General features: G+C 52.2%; 1 protein-coding gene across 3 annotated transcripts in view; it reads right to left on the bottom strand.

The window, feature by feature from the left end:
* The window catches only part of NEGR1 (neuronal growth regulator 1), a 241,216-nt gene that overhangs the window by 85,517 nt on the left and 139,371 nt on the right, over window positions 1–16,328 (bottom strand). For all 3 annotated transcript variants that reach the window (XM_035333234.1, XM_035333235.1, XM_035333236.1), the window contains exon 3: window positions 8,523–8,648. In XM_035333234.1, the coding sequence (XP_035189125.1) occupies window positions 8,523–8,648 (126 nt within the window). The remainder of the gene's footprint in view (window positions 1–8,522; window positions 8,649–16,328) is intronic.

The following is a 16,328-nucleotide window of genomic DNA, read 5'->3' on the forward strand; positions in this document are numbered from 1 at the left end:
TGCCTTAGCAGCTGGATTCCAGGATGATGGAGAGACAGCTCCGTGTCAGCACTCGGTAGAAGAAGACACAGTCAGCCAGATGTCATTCTGGAAGAGAAAACCACCCACTGGAGACGGTGGTGCTTTTAGATATCAGCACGGCGTGTCTTCTGGATATTCACAGATTCCTGGGTATCAGATCGTATTCTTTGCTCTCTTCTGAGCTCTTCAAAAATTGGTCCTTCTGCAGAGGTGTAAGTGCAGCCTGCCACAAACACCAGGCTTTCCCCTGGCATCATCACTTCAGGCTCTGCCAGTCTCACCGCCCTGACGAGGCCATCGTGTGCTGGGACATGCGAAGCCCCCTTTGGCAGGAGGAGCTGGGAAGAGATGCTCTTACTGCAGAAAACAGCTAAGCGCGAGCATCTTGTTCACACAGCTTAGAAAATCTTTCTGTACAAAACCAAAATTAAACCTGTGTAGGGAAGAACTGGCAAATATCCTTTTTAGTATGAAAGCTACACAATTAAATCTCACTTGCGCTGATTTATAAGGCATAGCCCTTCATCTGGGGATTTGGCTCTTGGGAAGGGCTAATTATTCCCAGTGAAGCCCACGAGCGGTTTCCTTGTTGCCCGGTCCCTTCGTGCTGGTCGGCAGGGCCCAGTCCTCTCCTCCTGCCCGTGGCCGGCGGCAGGCACGGTGCCCCAGGCAGCCGGGAGCGGGGTCCGGACGGCGTCACCCCCGCGTGTGCCCTGCAGCCAAGGATGGCAGCACAGCCTTCGAAAGCCTTTCTGGTGCTCGATGCCTGTCCGGCAGCCCTTCCGCACGTTATCTCACAATGATGCACGGCAGGTGATATCCTGTTAGCTATTGGGCTAGGTCTACCCGACTCAAGCACATTTGCTGATCCCTCCCATTAATTTTCTGCCTGTAGTTTGTTGAAACTGGAGGCATTACTAGAGTTAAATGAATCATTAATGACTATTTTTTTCATATTTCTTCATATCCCTCGGAAGGTATTTCCAGTTTTTATAAAATGTGTGCATTTTAAAATAATTCTCAATATGTTTAAAGTATGATTTATTCATAAACATGGCCAGAAGAGATGGTTCTGGGAAATCAAAAGGAAGTTCTGCGAGTGCGGTACCTGCCGCTCGCTTGCTGCCACGTCCCCAGAGTGTGCCCAGCCTGCGACATCTGCCTGCAGCCCCCGGGCAGGGATGGCACGAGGTGCTCCAGCCGCCACGTGGGGCGAGGTAGGAATGCATAAAGGAATAATAATTATAAAATGTATTTGAGAAGTTAAATAGGAAAAAGGAGAATCTTTCTGGATTTTAGAGATCAGCTGTTACTTTTCTCAAAATATTTGTGCAAGCCCCAGCACTGGCGCGCTCTGTTCAAAGCCCAGCATCTCAAAACAGCCATGAAGGATGCTCCATCAAAGGAAGGAGAGAGAGGGGGAAGCTGCAGTTGTCTGGTTTGGTTTTGAACACTAAAGACTTGGTTTCACTGAAATATCTTCAATGATTCATAGATCGCTCACTCAGGAGTGCATTATTTCTCAAATAAAACTGAACTAATACCAGGCGGAGTAAACTAAGCACGCATTAAAGCTTAATTTTTCATAGCATTTTATGAGTTATTAATGAGCGAATCCACTTTTATTGAAAAGCAAGAAATTCTTTCCTGTTGTTATAAAATTGTCAAAAATTCCTCATTATTTCTATGCAATGCTTTTGTACGGTTTTCACCTCCTTCTATCACTAAGACTGTAGTCTTACTCCCAGCCCTCAGCTCCTTCACAAAGACCCAATTATTTGACCATCTTAGCGTGAATATTCTTCTCCTGACAACTGTATTCTAACAAGAGGCTTTTTTTCAGTCTGTTTAAAGTTTTTAAAAGCCATGAGGATTTCCAGGAATACCTTTAATTGTTCCTGAAGGGATGCTCAAAGTTCAGGAACAGTCCTGATGGTAACGACGTTTTTCTAAGAATTCTTCCACTAATCGCAGCCCGTGTAATGTCACTTGACCCCGGTGCGACGGATCGTGATACTGAATGTCACTTAATTGGATCCTAATACGCCGCGTATCCCCCAGCAATGGTATTACGAGTGTCATTAAGGAAAAAAAAAGGCCCAAAGGCCCGTAGCCTGAAATCAGAAGCCATCATAGTTTGTATGGGTGAGGTGTGACTTTGCAGGATCATTATTTTTCCTTTATCCAAAGGCAAAGGAAAGAATCGCAACAAGCAGTTTATATTAAGTGCTAATATTTGCATTGCTGTCTTTAAACTATTAATTAATCCCCTCATTTACTCTGCGTAGAACTCCACACCACTTCCTCCTGGGTTCTTGGGAAGCTGCCAGGCTGTTTAATGTTACGGGACCGCACGTGATGCCGTCACAACTGAACACTCCACTTCAGAATCACACTCGGGCCATTAAATTCATATCAAATATTAATCACAAAACTTTAATTCCCCGAGCGGATGTAAGCAGGCTGATCTACCCATGCAGCCGTGTCCAGGTGTCCCAGGCACACCCTCTGGAGAGCCAAGTGCCTGTCCCTGTCCCCTCGCAGCCAGCACAGAGCCGTGGGTGGGCGGCTGGGAGCACACGGAGCCACGGTGGCGGCACCCCTGCCCACCCGGCCTTAGACGACCCTAGTGCCGATCGTCCTCGCCCTGGTGGATCTCTGGAGGCTTCCTGGCTCGTCTCCAACCCTCCCAGCTCAGCTGCAAGGAGCAGATGTTTTGGCTCAGCCGGGTAATGCTTCACCTGAACGAGGAGCTCAGCGCCGGGCCCATAATGAAGCTGTTGCCGGCGAGATGAGTGATGGTGGCATAAGGGAGGCACATCACTGTCGCTGCTTATCAGATTAGAGCGCTGAATTATTTCACGTTCTGCTTCCCGGACAGCTGCAGGGAACGAGCTTCGCTTTCGGTATGACGCGGCCATAAATCTGCCAACAGGTAGGGGGGTGGCGGGCGGCAGGGCCACCCAGCAGCCCACGCCTCGAGTGGGACAGGTCCTCGTGACACCCCGCAGCCCTTCCGCGCATCGCTGGATCCAGGCTCAGAGCTGCCCTCAGACCTCTCCTGTGGGACATCCCGCTGAGAAGAGGTGGCGCCACTGTTAGAAAAGCTTTTCCTTGTACTGGAGAAGCGAGGTGGGGTCACTGGAGGAGGGAGACCACTGAACCAGGCTCTCAGTGCCTCTGGGCACTGCAAATCCAAGCCGAGAAGCCAGGACGCAAATACCTGCTTTAAGCTCTCGGGGACGATGCAGGTGCAGTGAATGAGGCTTGGTGCCCCAACGAGCCCCCCCCCCAGGGAGCTCTTGCAGGTGCTCCCAGGCTGCCCAGGCACCCGGCTGGGCGTGGGGCTGTGAAGCTGGGAGACGTGGTTCTGCGGAGAGCTCCTGCCCCCAGCGTGGTCAGTGCTGGCGTGAGCTCCGCTGGGCAGCGCTGGCAGCGAGCAGAGGGTGGCTGGTGGCAGCTTCTGACCCCCCAGAGGCGGCATCGTGCACACAGCAAGTGTACTGGGGGAAACCGTGGGTGTGGGATCACCCTCACCAGCAGTGCTGCCTGGTAGCTTTTCAGTATTTAGGAGGGCAAAAGACAGAAGCCAGAAACATTTTTTTCTGCAGAAACTTTTAGCTTTAAAACCATTTTGAATCAATAGAAGCAGCATTTAAAAAGACAAGTTCACACTTTGTACACCCACAAAGCCCTGGAAATCTGATAATAATTCATGTCAGTTAAGAATTTTCAGCCTGAAAATCCAGGTTCAGAGTACTTGCACGTCAAGGAAATGCTTCTTATTTCTGTCACGTGTGGATGTGTGGATAACATCTGAAAAATTGTGGTTCTCCAGCAGAAGTGCAAATGGAACAAAATATTTGACATTAGCTGAGCTCGTATCAAGCTTTTGTTTGTTTCTTAGGATTTAGCTAGAAGTTTAAAAAAAGCCTTTTTGATTTCTTCACACTCCCCCCCCGGCTAAAATCCCAGCCTTCTGTAGCAGTCTGCGTCTCGCAGGAATCACACGCTGCGTGTTCGGGGGCTGGCACTGCCTTTTGTCCTGTAATTGAATTGAATCAGCTCTCAGACCCCAGCTTCCCAGACAGCCCTATCACTGGAGCCCGCCAAAGATGTATTACACTAATACATCGTCAGAACGACAGAGCTATGATGATCCATTATCGCAATACATCTTCGCAGCTTTAGGGCTGTCCAGAAACAATGGGGCTGCTGCTCGGCTCAGCTCAGTCCGATCACACACACGCGCACGCACCCCAACGGCAAGAGAAATGTGAGCGTGAGAGGGAGCACGATGCGAACGCGTTCAAGCCTACAGTCAGGGCAATTTCTGGGAAATCGCAGCTCTCCTCAACGTTTGTGAAAAGTCTCTTACTTTGCATATGCAAAACAAGAGTGCCCCGGTGGTAGGGAGCTGCCTTTCACTCGGCATGGCAAAACCTGTCTATGTTCGGCTACACTAATAATTCCTGAAAAACTGCACTCCCAAATGCGTGCGTGTACGTATGTGCTGCTCACCCTCATGTTTTAGGAAAACAACCGGAAACTAGACTGGCAACAACTGTGGTAAAGCTGTGAGAAAAGGCAAAAGGACAGGGAAGTCCTGGAAAAGATGAAGCTCGAAGTCAGCAGGGACCATGCTGAGGATCCAGAGCAAGGAGTCCTGAAAGGCAGGGGGGAGACTGGTTCCTTCGGTAGGAACAAGCCACGACAGTGGGGGCAGCGAACACTACAGCACGCTCACAGAACTACGGAGAAAAGGACATTCTCAGATCTCAGTCACTTTTTCTGCCTGCAGCTGTGAAACCCGCTAGCAAAATGCACACCACCACACCTGGCTTGTTGAGGGGCTGCTGCTCAGTCTGTGTGAGCGGTGGTGCACACGATGGGGGCGGACGTGGCGGTCAGCACAGCGCTGGGGACCCACAGCCGTGGGGTGGGGGCGTGGGGGCTCTGCTTCGGGAGGTCCAGCCCCGTTAAACTGCCAGGGACTGCGGCAGGAGCGTGCACATCCTAACCTTGCTCGTGAGCGCTCTGGGAACGATGCGGCGTGAGCATGAATGAGCTGGGGTTAAAATGCTCGTTTGAAATGCTCGAAGCTTCATCTGAAAACACTGGTGGTAAATACGATGGCACAGACAAGCACCTTAAACGCAGTCAAGGTGGGGCTGCTCTTGCAATTGTGCCCCTCTCTCCATATGCATTTGACATAGACCTACCCTGGTCAGCACTGCCTACGCCAGGCGTGCGTCACTCCAGAGCCTTGCTCCCTGCGGCACGGACGCAGGGACTCAGCCGGTTTGGCAGGACGCAGCCGCGCGTGTCCGGCCCCTGCCCGCTCTGTGCCCTTCCCAGGGGAGGACACGGAGCCGGACACGGCCAGAGACCCCGCGGGGCGGGGGGAAGCAGCTCCGCTTCTCAGGGAGCTGGCTTCAAACAGAAGCACGTGAAGGGCCCGCCACGTCCTGAGTGTTAGGTCAGGGCAGCACTGCCAAGACCGCGGCTCCTGGCAGAGAGCTTCTGTGGGGCATGCGGGCAGAACCCGGCTGGGAAGGAGCTGCACCGTGCAAGGCGCCCGGATTTTGCCAAGCAGTAACACGTATCCAAAGTCTTTGCAACAGCTTCTGTTTTTGCTGTCCGTGGGAGCGGTTGCAGAGGTTGCCTCTCAAAAATGAAAATGTAACGGCACACCGTGCCTACGAGTGGTACGCGCCGGAATTATGGCTCGGGCAGACCTTAATTCTTTAAAATTCTGGTTTCATTCTTAAACTATTGATGCTGCACTTTGCTCCTAAATGTCAGAACAAAATAAGTAATACCTGCAATTTATTCCGATGACATTTCAACAATAGGAGATTTTCAGATTACAAGCTACAGCTCCGTGTTCCTTATGGTGTTATGCTGAATGTGTAGATTTTGTGGATTTACATAATGGCTTTCTATAATGAATATTTATATAATGAATGTATTTACATAATGACTGCAAGTTAAACATGCACCATAAAGATTACAGGCCAATAATTTATGTACTAAGTTAAAAATCACCTCTAAATACATTTTATTTTTATTCCTCTGAAAGGTTCATTTTATCTCTTGTTCAAAAAAAATTGAATCCGACCTTATCCCAGTAAAGGCTGCATTGATGCAAATCATGATAATATTTTGGCATTAGTCTACATTGAATCATTTGTATTCAGAGTTTTCAGTTCCTTATCTTCCAGTAGCAGCTTTGACAAACAATTCCAGAATATTATAAATACAATTCTTTAATATAATTTAGTGTTGTATTCTAGACGTGATGCTTGTATGTAATCCTCATTAGTGCCACTGGGAATTACGGGACAAAACTGATAGAAATTATAAAGTGCCGATGAAGCTTATGTGTAGATAAAGGTTATTTGCTGCAGACAAAATATAAACCCTTGCAGAAGTCGGAGGTTTTCAACTCTCCTGCCTTTAATTGGAATTTAGTGCCATTTATAACCATCCCTACACCAGACCAACCTGCGGCACCGGGGGCACGGGGCGGGCACGGGGCGGGCACGGGGCAGCACCGGACACCCCGTGGCCGTGAGCAGTGTGCCCGGGGTGGGTAACGGGGTGGGGATCGGGGCTGGGGAAGAGCACGGGGTAACAGGGAGGACAAGGAGCAGCATCAGATGCACGCAGAAGGCACGGCACGCAGGAAGCCTGGGGTACCACGGAGCTGCAGAACAATGAGGGTGAGGTGTACAGGCACGGCATCGGGCATGTCAGATGGACCCTGAAGGCAAACTAGCGGGAGGAAGAAGAAGCCATGAACACGAGCATCGTACTCCTGGCAAAGGACCCTGGATGCCAACGACTCGCCGTGACACCCCCAGGATGAAACCACCCGTGTCCAGCCTGCGGAGGAGAGGGCTCCGGGGTCTTGTACCTGACGGAGGCAGAAGGCGATGGACTCAGCTTCTCAGAGGTGGCAGTGACAGGACAAGAGGCAAAGGGTTCACGCTGAAACATGGGAAATGCCATTTAAACATATAGATAATTCCTTTTTTTGAAGTGAGCACCAAGCACCAGCAGAGGTTGTGCACAGCCTTGGGGACCCCCAGCCTGCCCCAGGGGAGGTGCGGGTGCCTTTTCTTCGCGTTTCATTTCCACTGCCACTGTGGTACGTGCAGGGAGTCCGTTGCCACACGGATCGCATCTTTATTCTTGCCATTCTGTCCTTCGGTCGACACGAACCAGTGGTTCACTGAAAGCCCTCGTGATGATGTGCACCAATTTTGTCTGGACTCAAGATGAGGAGGATCTAGCTCCTTCTCAAGCCCCTTCTCCAGTCTGAGTGGACTAATTCTCCTCTTCTGTTTCTTCCCCTCTCAAAAAAACCTGTAAAGGCTGCTTTCTGCAGGAAACCTAATGCTTTAAGCTATTACTCTGAAGTATCACCACGATTTCCAATAAAATTTTATTTGACATTTAGTTAAAATCCATTTTTTGCTGCAACTGATTTTTTCCCTACTCCCTCGATGGACACTTCCAGCAGAATTCATTGTCATTGTCTTAAAGGTCAAAAGTTGTTTTTTTTTTCCAACTCTCACTTCGCAGAAGAAACCGCTACCGGGCTTATGACACCCTGAGGAAAGCTGCAATAGCCCATGAAACCGCTCTTCCCTGCAATTACACGGGTTGCAGAGAAGTTGTGTGAGCAAACAGAAAGGCACGATAGCTGCACAGCCCCGGAACAGATCCCGCGCACCCAGGGCTGCGTGCGGCAGCCGCGGGAGGTGGCAGCAGGCAGGGGCCGCGAGGGGAGCGCACCCCTCGGCACCGGGAGCTGCCGGGGCTGCACCCAGCCAGCGCGGGGCTGCTGCTCGTGTGGGACAAAACCTTGTGTTCAAACGTGAGGGGGTTCATCAGCACAAAAGGAAACAGCAGGTTAAATAGAAGCGGTAGTTTTAGATGCCCTTGTGTTTGCAGTTTTTCTTATGTACGTTTAAGTGTGTTTGATAAAAGCATCCTAAGAAGCCACACCGTGTCACGGAGTGATTGAGAGGTCGAACGGGAGTGAAATTCCACCGAGTCTGGTGCATGACGTGCTGGTGCTTCCAGCCTTCACTCCTACTTCTACAGACTCCTTTGCGTTCTTCATTATTTCCTTGGCTGGGTTTATCTGATAAATGTCTGCAGCCTGTTAAAATGAGCTTCGGCTCAGAGGTCTTGGGCTATTCCTGACACTGCCTCTAACCCGTGTCCTCGGGGAGTTGCCCAGGCCCAAATTAAAAACGTATTCTTGTTTAGGATGCCTTTTTCTCTACCTTCCCAGTTTACTGTAGCATTACAGTTTTCAGTGATCTCAGCCTAAACCCGCGGAAGCCTTCCTTTTCCACAAGCCCCGTTAGGCACACACTACAAGGCATGCAAAAGGAACGCTGCCCCACTTCCGAAACCGAAAATGCAAAAAGCTGTCACTGGAGAGACTCTGCAGGAAGCTCCGAGTGACAGAAACGTGTGCTTACCAGATGGTGAGATGTGTCTCCACGAAATGGAAGGCTCTGGTTTCCCCGTGGCCAGACACACGAGGGTAACGTTGCTGCCTTCGTTCACAACGATGTCACTTGAAATGCGAAATATCTTCGGGGAAACTGAAAGGAAACAGAGGAAGTCGTGAGGGAAAGCAGCTGACCCAGAGCAACTCCCCGGACCCCCGGAGCAGAGCCGTGACGCATCTCGGCATTACCTGCAGGAACACAGAGCGTGGGGCTGTGCTGAATGCAGCTAGGTAAATCGTGTCACGGTGTGACCACTGCTACTCCCGTCATGTCTGCAGATGCACAGCCCGTGGAGTCGACATGCTGCAAATAAGAAAGCAGCGATTTCCTCCGGGCTGTGCAGGGCAGGCATTGCTCTTGGGTTCCCAGCGAACTGAAGGATGCTCTTCTCGTGGGAGAAGGCTGAGCTGGCCTGTGACAGCTTGAAAATACAACAAAATGAAATTTTTCTGCTACTTTTGAAAACGATGCATATTACACTTACTCCAGTTTCTGTACTACTCATACACCTGGCTGTAAGACAACAGTTCGGTGTCGATGGAAAATAAGGGGAAGCTGTGAGTGGCCTGCCCTTACAGGCGTGCACCATGTCTTGCAACCTTAAACAGGGAAGAAGGGATCTCAGGACTCCAGCAATAAAGGCAGGGATCTGGGATTTCATAATTATTATTCTTTTTGGACTATTATTCCCTTACATATTTCACCGTATGCTTGCTATAGAAACCAAATCGACACCGAAACAAGTCATCCCCTACTGATGTTTCGGACAAGCACCGTTCTGTAGTTAATAAATAACTGACGTGTGGCAGACGTGGCTCGGACATGTGGGTGTTTCAGAACCCTCCGTAACGACTGATCTAAAACCAAAGCATTCTGCAAGATAAACGAGTACCAATGAAACGAGAAGAGAAATCTATGCTGATCGTCCTGCTTCCCAAATGGGCGCTCCTAACTGGAGCTTTACTCTCCCTAAGGCCACAGTCGTGTCTCACCGGGTTGCTCCCGCTTGTCACAGCCCAGACCCACCGCACGCACACCCGTGCAACCATTTCAGCAGCTGGTCAGGCGCCTGGGACGTGCTGTTAGCATCCCCTCCGTGTGCTCGGGGAAGCACAGAGCCTTTTCAGAAATAACAACCTGCAGCGTCAAGGAAAGCAAGTTGCCTTCCAGAGATTAAACTCCGCATTTCACGGAGTGCGAAGGGCCCACATGGGGTGGAGATGGGCAGCTGCAGGTTTAGCACTGGGGTGGCGCAGCAGCACCTGCAGCAGCTGAGCGAAGGCAGTGGCTGCATTACACCATCAGACACTGCTCTCGTCCCTCCATCAGACGCTCGTAAGCTGCCGGAATGACTCAGAGCCGCTGTTTCCAGTGAGCCGCTTGTGGTGGTGGTGGGTTTTTCTTTAGATGCTGAATGCAGCCTCCGGCAGACGCTGTCAGGAAGTTTTCCCCGCGGCCGTGCCCACGCACAGCCCCGCGCCGAGCCCTGGGGCTGGTGGCTGTGCCACGGCACAGACCTGGCTGTGCGCGGGTGCAAAGCTCTGTGCCCAGCTGGAGGACGCGGGCTGCCTCTGCTCAGCGGCGCAGGGACAGACACCTCGTCTTCTGGGATAAACAAGGCACGCGCCCTGAGAGGCTCTGCGTGCTTTGGGATCTCCACCTGCAGATGCTCTCCAGCCCTGTCACTGGTCACTGGATGCTATTTCATCAAAATGAGCTGGGGTCAGAAGGCTTCAAATAAGCTGCAAATTCTTGGTGCTTGCTCGTGGCTATGCATTTGTGAGCAAAGAAAATTAAAAGTCTGTGTGGAGTACCGTTAATTAGCAGAGAAACACGTCTGCAGGGAAATCAGAGGTCTGGGGCAGCCTCAGCCCTCCCCATCTCCTATGAGAGGGAAGTTCACTGTTGCCACCCTTTGAAGTTCAAACAGGTTGACACCCAGCCACTGACACAGGAGGCAGTAATCCGCTCCTCCTCCTTCCCTTCATGACCTGGAAAAGCACCCAGTCCTTGCAGAGCGTTCGCAGGAGCTGGAAAGCGCAACAGATTTATTTCCAGGAAAGGAACAACTTCTTAACTGGGTATCTTGGTGGATCCCTGCAGCGAGCCCATTGCTCAAATTCATTCTGCAAAAGTCTGCCCTAAAGGAGGCCGTGCCCCCTGTGCCCCCTGTGCCCCCTGTGCCCCCTGTGCCCCCCGTGCCTCCCATGTCCCCCGTGCCCGCAGTGCCACGACCCCCCTGCGCCCTGAATCGCCGCGGTGCCGCTCGCCCTTTGTGGTGGGTTTTGCCCATGTTCAAAAACCAAATCCGTACTATTTTATCCAATGTTTGGATTGTGATAAAATCCTATGTTCTGAAGGCAAACATTCAGAAAATCGTTCCCTGGTGATTTTACAAGCACGGCACAGTCCTGGAGCACTGCTCTGACCGAGTGGAGTTCGGGTGACCGGGGGATGCCTGGCCAGAGGGGCTGCTCGGGGCAGTCTGAGCTCAGACGCCCGCAGGCTCCAGACGTTTCCCAGCAGCGTGGCTAAAGGACGCGTTGGAGGGAGCTGCCTCTGCCTATCCCGGCGCCGCCGGGCGATGCTCGCGCTGCCACGCCGTAAGCGCTGCCAGCGATTAAATACCCCCTTCACTGCCGGGAAATAGCATCTTACTTCAAAATTGCATTTCACTAAATTCAGCTTTCAGAAATCAGACCTTATTATGTTTTTGTCTGCAAGACTGAACATCCCCCTTACTATCAAGTATCTTTCCTATGAGTAAGGACCCATAAAACATGATAAATCGCCTCCCTTTTCATCTTTCTCTGCGGATGATTTAAGCACCACAAGCTTAATTTTTGTAAGGCTTCCTCGATAATATTTGTTTCTCTCTTCCGAGGACCATCTGAATCATCCTGACAGGCGAACAGTGGAAGGAGGCTAACAGCCGAGCGAGCCCTTCCGCGCAATGCTGCGCGCGGACGTACGCCCGCCGTGTTATCTCCGCCGCATTTCCTCTGTCCCGGCGCTGCCGTTCTCCTCGGGCCATGACCCCATTCCCCCAGGGGAGGCCGGGGGGATGCGAATGGCTTTGCTGGACGTGTCTGCGGTGTGGCTACAAAATCCCTCACGTGTGAGGAGGAGCGACCCAAATTTTAAATTACTATTGATAAATTATTTAGGGATTTCTAAATGATTTAGGAATGACCTAAATGCTAAATTATTATTCCTGAATTATTTAGGAATTTCTAAATGGTTTAGGAAGGACCTGACTACCCGGAGGCTCCTGCTGGCCCTATCGCACGCCCACCTGTGACTCCCTCCTGAGCACTCCCACGGGAACCTCTGTGCCTAAGAGAAACGTCGGGAACTTTCCTCCGGGAACCGTGCAGATGCCAGCTGGTGCCCCCACGCAGGGGGAGGCAGACGGGAGCCTCTCAGGGAGGGACCTGAGGGAGGTGACAGCACGTCTGAGCCCGTAGCTCTGCCTAGAGACCAGAACGATGGAGCCATCACCTTGCTGGGACTGACGTCAAGCCGGCACCTCGCCGAGCCTCATTGCCCATTTCTGAGGACTGGAATTATATTCGCCGTTACGTTCAAGTGCACATAAACGATGCAGCGTAATAACGATACTGCTGGGGTGGGAATTACTGCAGGGCCGGGCTGCTCCTGTGGCTGCCGCTGCTTTTTGAACACAGGATAGGATGCCTTATTTTCATCGCAACTTCGAAGCACCAAGTAAATAACCCGGGGCCTCAGCATACGTGCCCTCGTCCTGTTTCTTAAAACGTGTGCTGACCTCTTCCCCGATGAAACGCTCCATCGGCCCCTCGCTGCCAGCAAAGTGTGCCTGGCACCGAGATCACAGCCTCTGTGGCCAGCCGTGCAGCTCGGTTTCTTCAGGAAGTGTCCTGGTAAAGGTGGCAAGTTGTGCACTACGATTTTATAGTAACGTTTACTAAAACGTATGGTAGCCACCTCCCTTTTCAGGTTATAATGTAGTATTTCCCTTCATACACCGAATATAGGCAGTGCCGATAGAACATACAAAAGCTGTGAGAAGAGCTGGATTACAAGTACAGAAGCATTGCATCTGGGAGTTTGAAAAGAGATTTTGCCACCAGAATCTGCAGAATTACCTACTCCATCCCTCCCAGGTGCTGCAAGTACGGCTTTTGTGCTGGTGTCAGCTCAGCAGAATGTCTGTATGCTTTCTTTGCAATAAGGAGTGACTTTTGGTGAAAGGGAAGCGCTGCAGAGCCTCTTCTCCAAAGTCCCCAGTACCCTGAAGTTCTCCAACCAAAGGCTGGGCTGCACGCCCCATCTCTGTCTGCAATGATAATTGGATTTTTTGCTGATTACAATTTTGTAATTAAGCCATAAACATGGAGCGGGGAGGGAACATGCTGGTTTCAGCAGCTTCACTGGCCGTTTCTTTTGGACCGGAATTAATTTGCTGACCGATCCATCTGTGCACATCCTGCGTGCCCCTAGCTGCGAGCAGGCAGGCAGCCACGGCACAGGCATGTGCGAAACGTCCGCTCCCCACGTGCCAGCGCTACGCCCCTGCGCCATGCGCTGCGGAGCCGGAGCGCAGGAGACGCGGTTTGGGATCAGAGCCGCAGGGGAGGGCAGCCGGAGCGCGAGGTGCGAGGGCACTGACCCCGACAGCAGAGCAGCTGGTCACAGCCTCGTCTGATCCAGCCTCTGCAGAGGCACTGGGAGGCGTAAAGCAGGCAGACGTGCCTGATCCTAGAGGCTGCAGGGAGCTGGGAGGGCAGAGCCCTTCCCCGCAGCAAGAGCTCGCCGTGAGCCCCTGGCACCTCCAGGCCGCGCCGCCCTGCTAGCGGCACTTCGTGCCCCATGCAGTGCCTCCAACACAAGGCGCATACATGACTTGGAAACGTGTGGTATTTGGTAATAGCACTCACGCCTCGTGTAGGACTGTTATAACCCTGCAAAGCCTCTCCTGCTTTGGCAAGGGAGGCTCCAGCGTAAGGGTGCCCACTGATGTCCTGGGCACCCACCCACGTCTGCTCCGCAGGGCGCTCCTCCTCCCCACGGCCTGCCAGCTGCCTGTGGCAGGACCACGGCCGAGCTTCGAGGGGGAAGGAAGGACAAGATTCCCAGGCAGGACGCTCGGTGCCAGATCCGAGTTGTTTTCACAGCCAGCGCTTCCCCGGTGCCGTGCAGGACTCCGTGCGCTTCGTGCTGGCTGCGGGACGCGAGGGCTGCATGGCCAAACGGCCCGGGTGTTGCAGGAGACGGGGGCGCTGACCCACAGACACCCGCCCTCGCTTCCTTCTGGGGATTATCATCAGGAGCTCTGCCGTATTTTAAGGGGAGATTTCAGCTGTGGCACGGTAGTGACGGAGAGTTTTTCAGGCTTACTGAGTGCAGATTAAGTGATTTTCTCTCAAGTACATGCCTTGTTTATTTTCTAATTGCTTGGGTTCTGCTTTAATCTAGGGTTGGTAATGGGGAAATTAAATACAATCTAGTAGAAGATGTTTGAAAGTCTTATTGCAATGAGACTGAACAGGTTGCACAATTTACTCATTTCCACAACGGAATTAGAGAACAAATGAATACAAGCGCTGCCTTAACTGAGGTAACGCCCAGGTAAACCTGGCGGAGCAGTCCCGCTCGGTAACCTAACTCTGTACAGATACAGGAATTAGGCAGGAGGATCATACCCGTGAACAGTTGCAGATTTTATCAATTACTTTCTGTGAAGAACTTTGCTATGATAGAAATTGGCTTCTCTAGCAAGCATTTCGGGAACCTCGATGCTCAGGACAATACCTTGTGGCAGGCTGGTGGGCTGCTCGGGTTCCTGCTCTTTACTGACTCTCAGGGATCATTACCCCCGGATCACCAACATCTGTGAAATGTGTTAATTACGGCTGGAACGTGTATGCATAATCACAATGCAAGGTTAACATTTTAGGAAGACTTAAAAGCCGTTCATTTTGTATACATACTTCCCATAATACCTTCTAATGCTATGATCTACGGGCACGTTGAGCTTTTAATATTTGCTCTGCTGAGCTCCCCTGACAGATTAAATCCCCTCCAGCCCTTGGAACAGCCCCAGCCTTTCACCCCTCCCACATGGAGACGGAGAGGGTCAGAAAAAACCTGCAACAGAGCAACGAATAAACACTTGCACAGCAAACAGATTAAAGAAAGGCGTGAGGAACACGATGGGAAGCAGGGATTGCAGATGAATTAAAGTCACAGCTGAATTCTGCGCAGGGGTCCAAAATGAAAAGTGCTTTACAGCCATTAACATTTTTAAGATGGTTTTAAAAGAATACTTCCCCATTTAGGGCAAGGTATGGAGAGCGTAGGAACTAAACAGAGAAAGGAATCAGAGCAGGATGTCTGCGTTCTGTAGCTATGCCAAATCATGCATTGTTAAACGTGATGGGGGAGCTTGCACATCGAGCCTGGGCAAAGCCTGGGCGAAGCCGGGAGATCTGCCTCCCGGACAGGCAGAGGAGCCCCCGCGGGTCCCCGCAGGAGCCGGGGTCCATCCCGGATGCGCAGACCCTGCGGGACAGGCGGCAGCACAGGGGGTGGCTCTGCCCTGCCGGGGTCTGTGCGGGCAGCACGGCCACAGCCACGGGCGTCCGAGGCAGCCCCAGGGCGGCTGCTGTGGGGAACAGCCGGGAAGCTGCAGGACTGCCTTGCTACAGCCTAGCCCACGGCCTGGCTTTCCAATTAAGTATCCTGAGCGATTGGGCACCAATTCCCCTGCTGCAAGCTTCAAATTACAGAGCTGCCGTGCTGCACGGTGCTACACCTCCGGAGAGCTCTGTATTGATCCCGGTGCTTTTCCTCCGAGCAGCAGAGAGCTCTCCATGGCAGCTCCTGTGCAGCCTTACAGGAACTGCTCAGCACATTCTGCAAGAGTTCGGAGGGAACAACACAACAGGGAAAGCAAAACAAAGCAAAAGCAAGCAGAGACCTCCAGAGCCTGCCGGGCTGGAGCAGGAAGGTTCTTAAGGATCTTTGACCAGTTTTGAAGCAGAGACTGCCTACAGAAACGTAGCTCCGCAGCTGAAAACACGAACTTTTCAGACACAGCCAGCACTCTCTGCTACAGCAGGGAGACGAGGCCAGGCTCAGAGCCTGCCCGGGGGCAGGAGCAGCGTGGGACCAGGTGGAGCAGCACCGTGGGGGCTGGGGGCTGTTCCAGGAAAACCTGGCTGCACAGAGCCCACACAGCCACAAAATGCTTCCCAAAATGTGCCCTTAAACTCCTCCTGTGACACTCGCTCTGCGTGCACGCTGCTTGCCAGGGGATGCTCCCGGGTGAGCTGATGCCCGCAGCGCAGGCAGCCAGGCCCGGTGTGCTGGGAACACTGCACAGCACCTCCCCAGGGCTTGGAGAACCAGAGCCGAGAGCGGGGACAGCGGAGCCCAGCCGCACGCTACCCAGACAGCGCCGCAGGGCAGTGAGAAAGCACCTCCAGAAAACAGAACCAGGAGCTTAAGAAGTTCTCCCAAAGCAGAACGCACCAGCTCTACAATGCCCCCGTTTAAGAACTTTGTGTGTAACCTTGCTACCAACTTGGAGCCGAACCCACCAGGAGCCTGATCCTGCAGGGTGCCGCCCTCTGCCCTTGGACCTGAGCGCAGCCACTGGAGGAGCGTGGGGAGTGCTGCACGGAGATGTTCTTTCCTACCTAGTGTTCTGCGAGATGGAAGGATCTGAGTGCCCCCCAGCCGCCGGTACCTTCCCAACATTACTTTGCCAGCCATAGCAAATATTAACGG

Source organism: Oxyura jamaicensis, chromosome 8, assembly GCF_011077185.1.
Source record: "Oxyura jamaicensis isolate SHBP4307 breed ruddy duck chromosome 8, BPBGC_Ojam_1.0, whole genome shotgun sequence".
NCBI classification, from domain to species: domain Eukaryota; kingdom Metazoa; phylum Chordata; class Aves; order Anseriformes; family Anatidae; genus Oxyura; species Oxyura jamaicensis.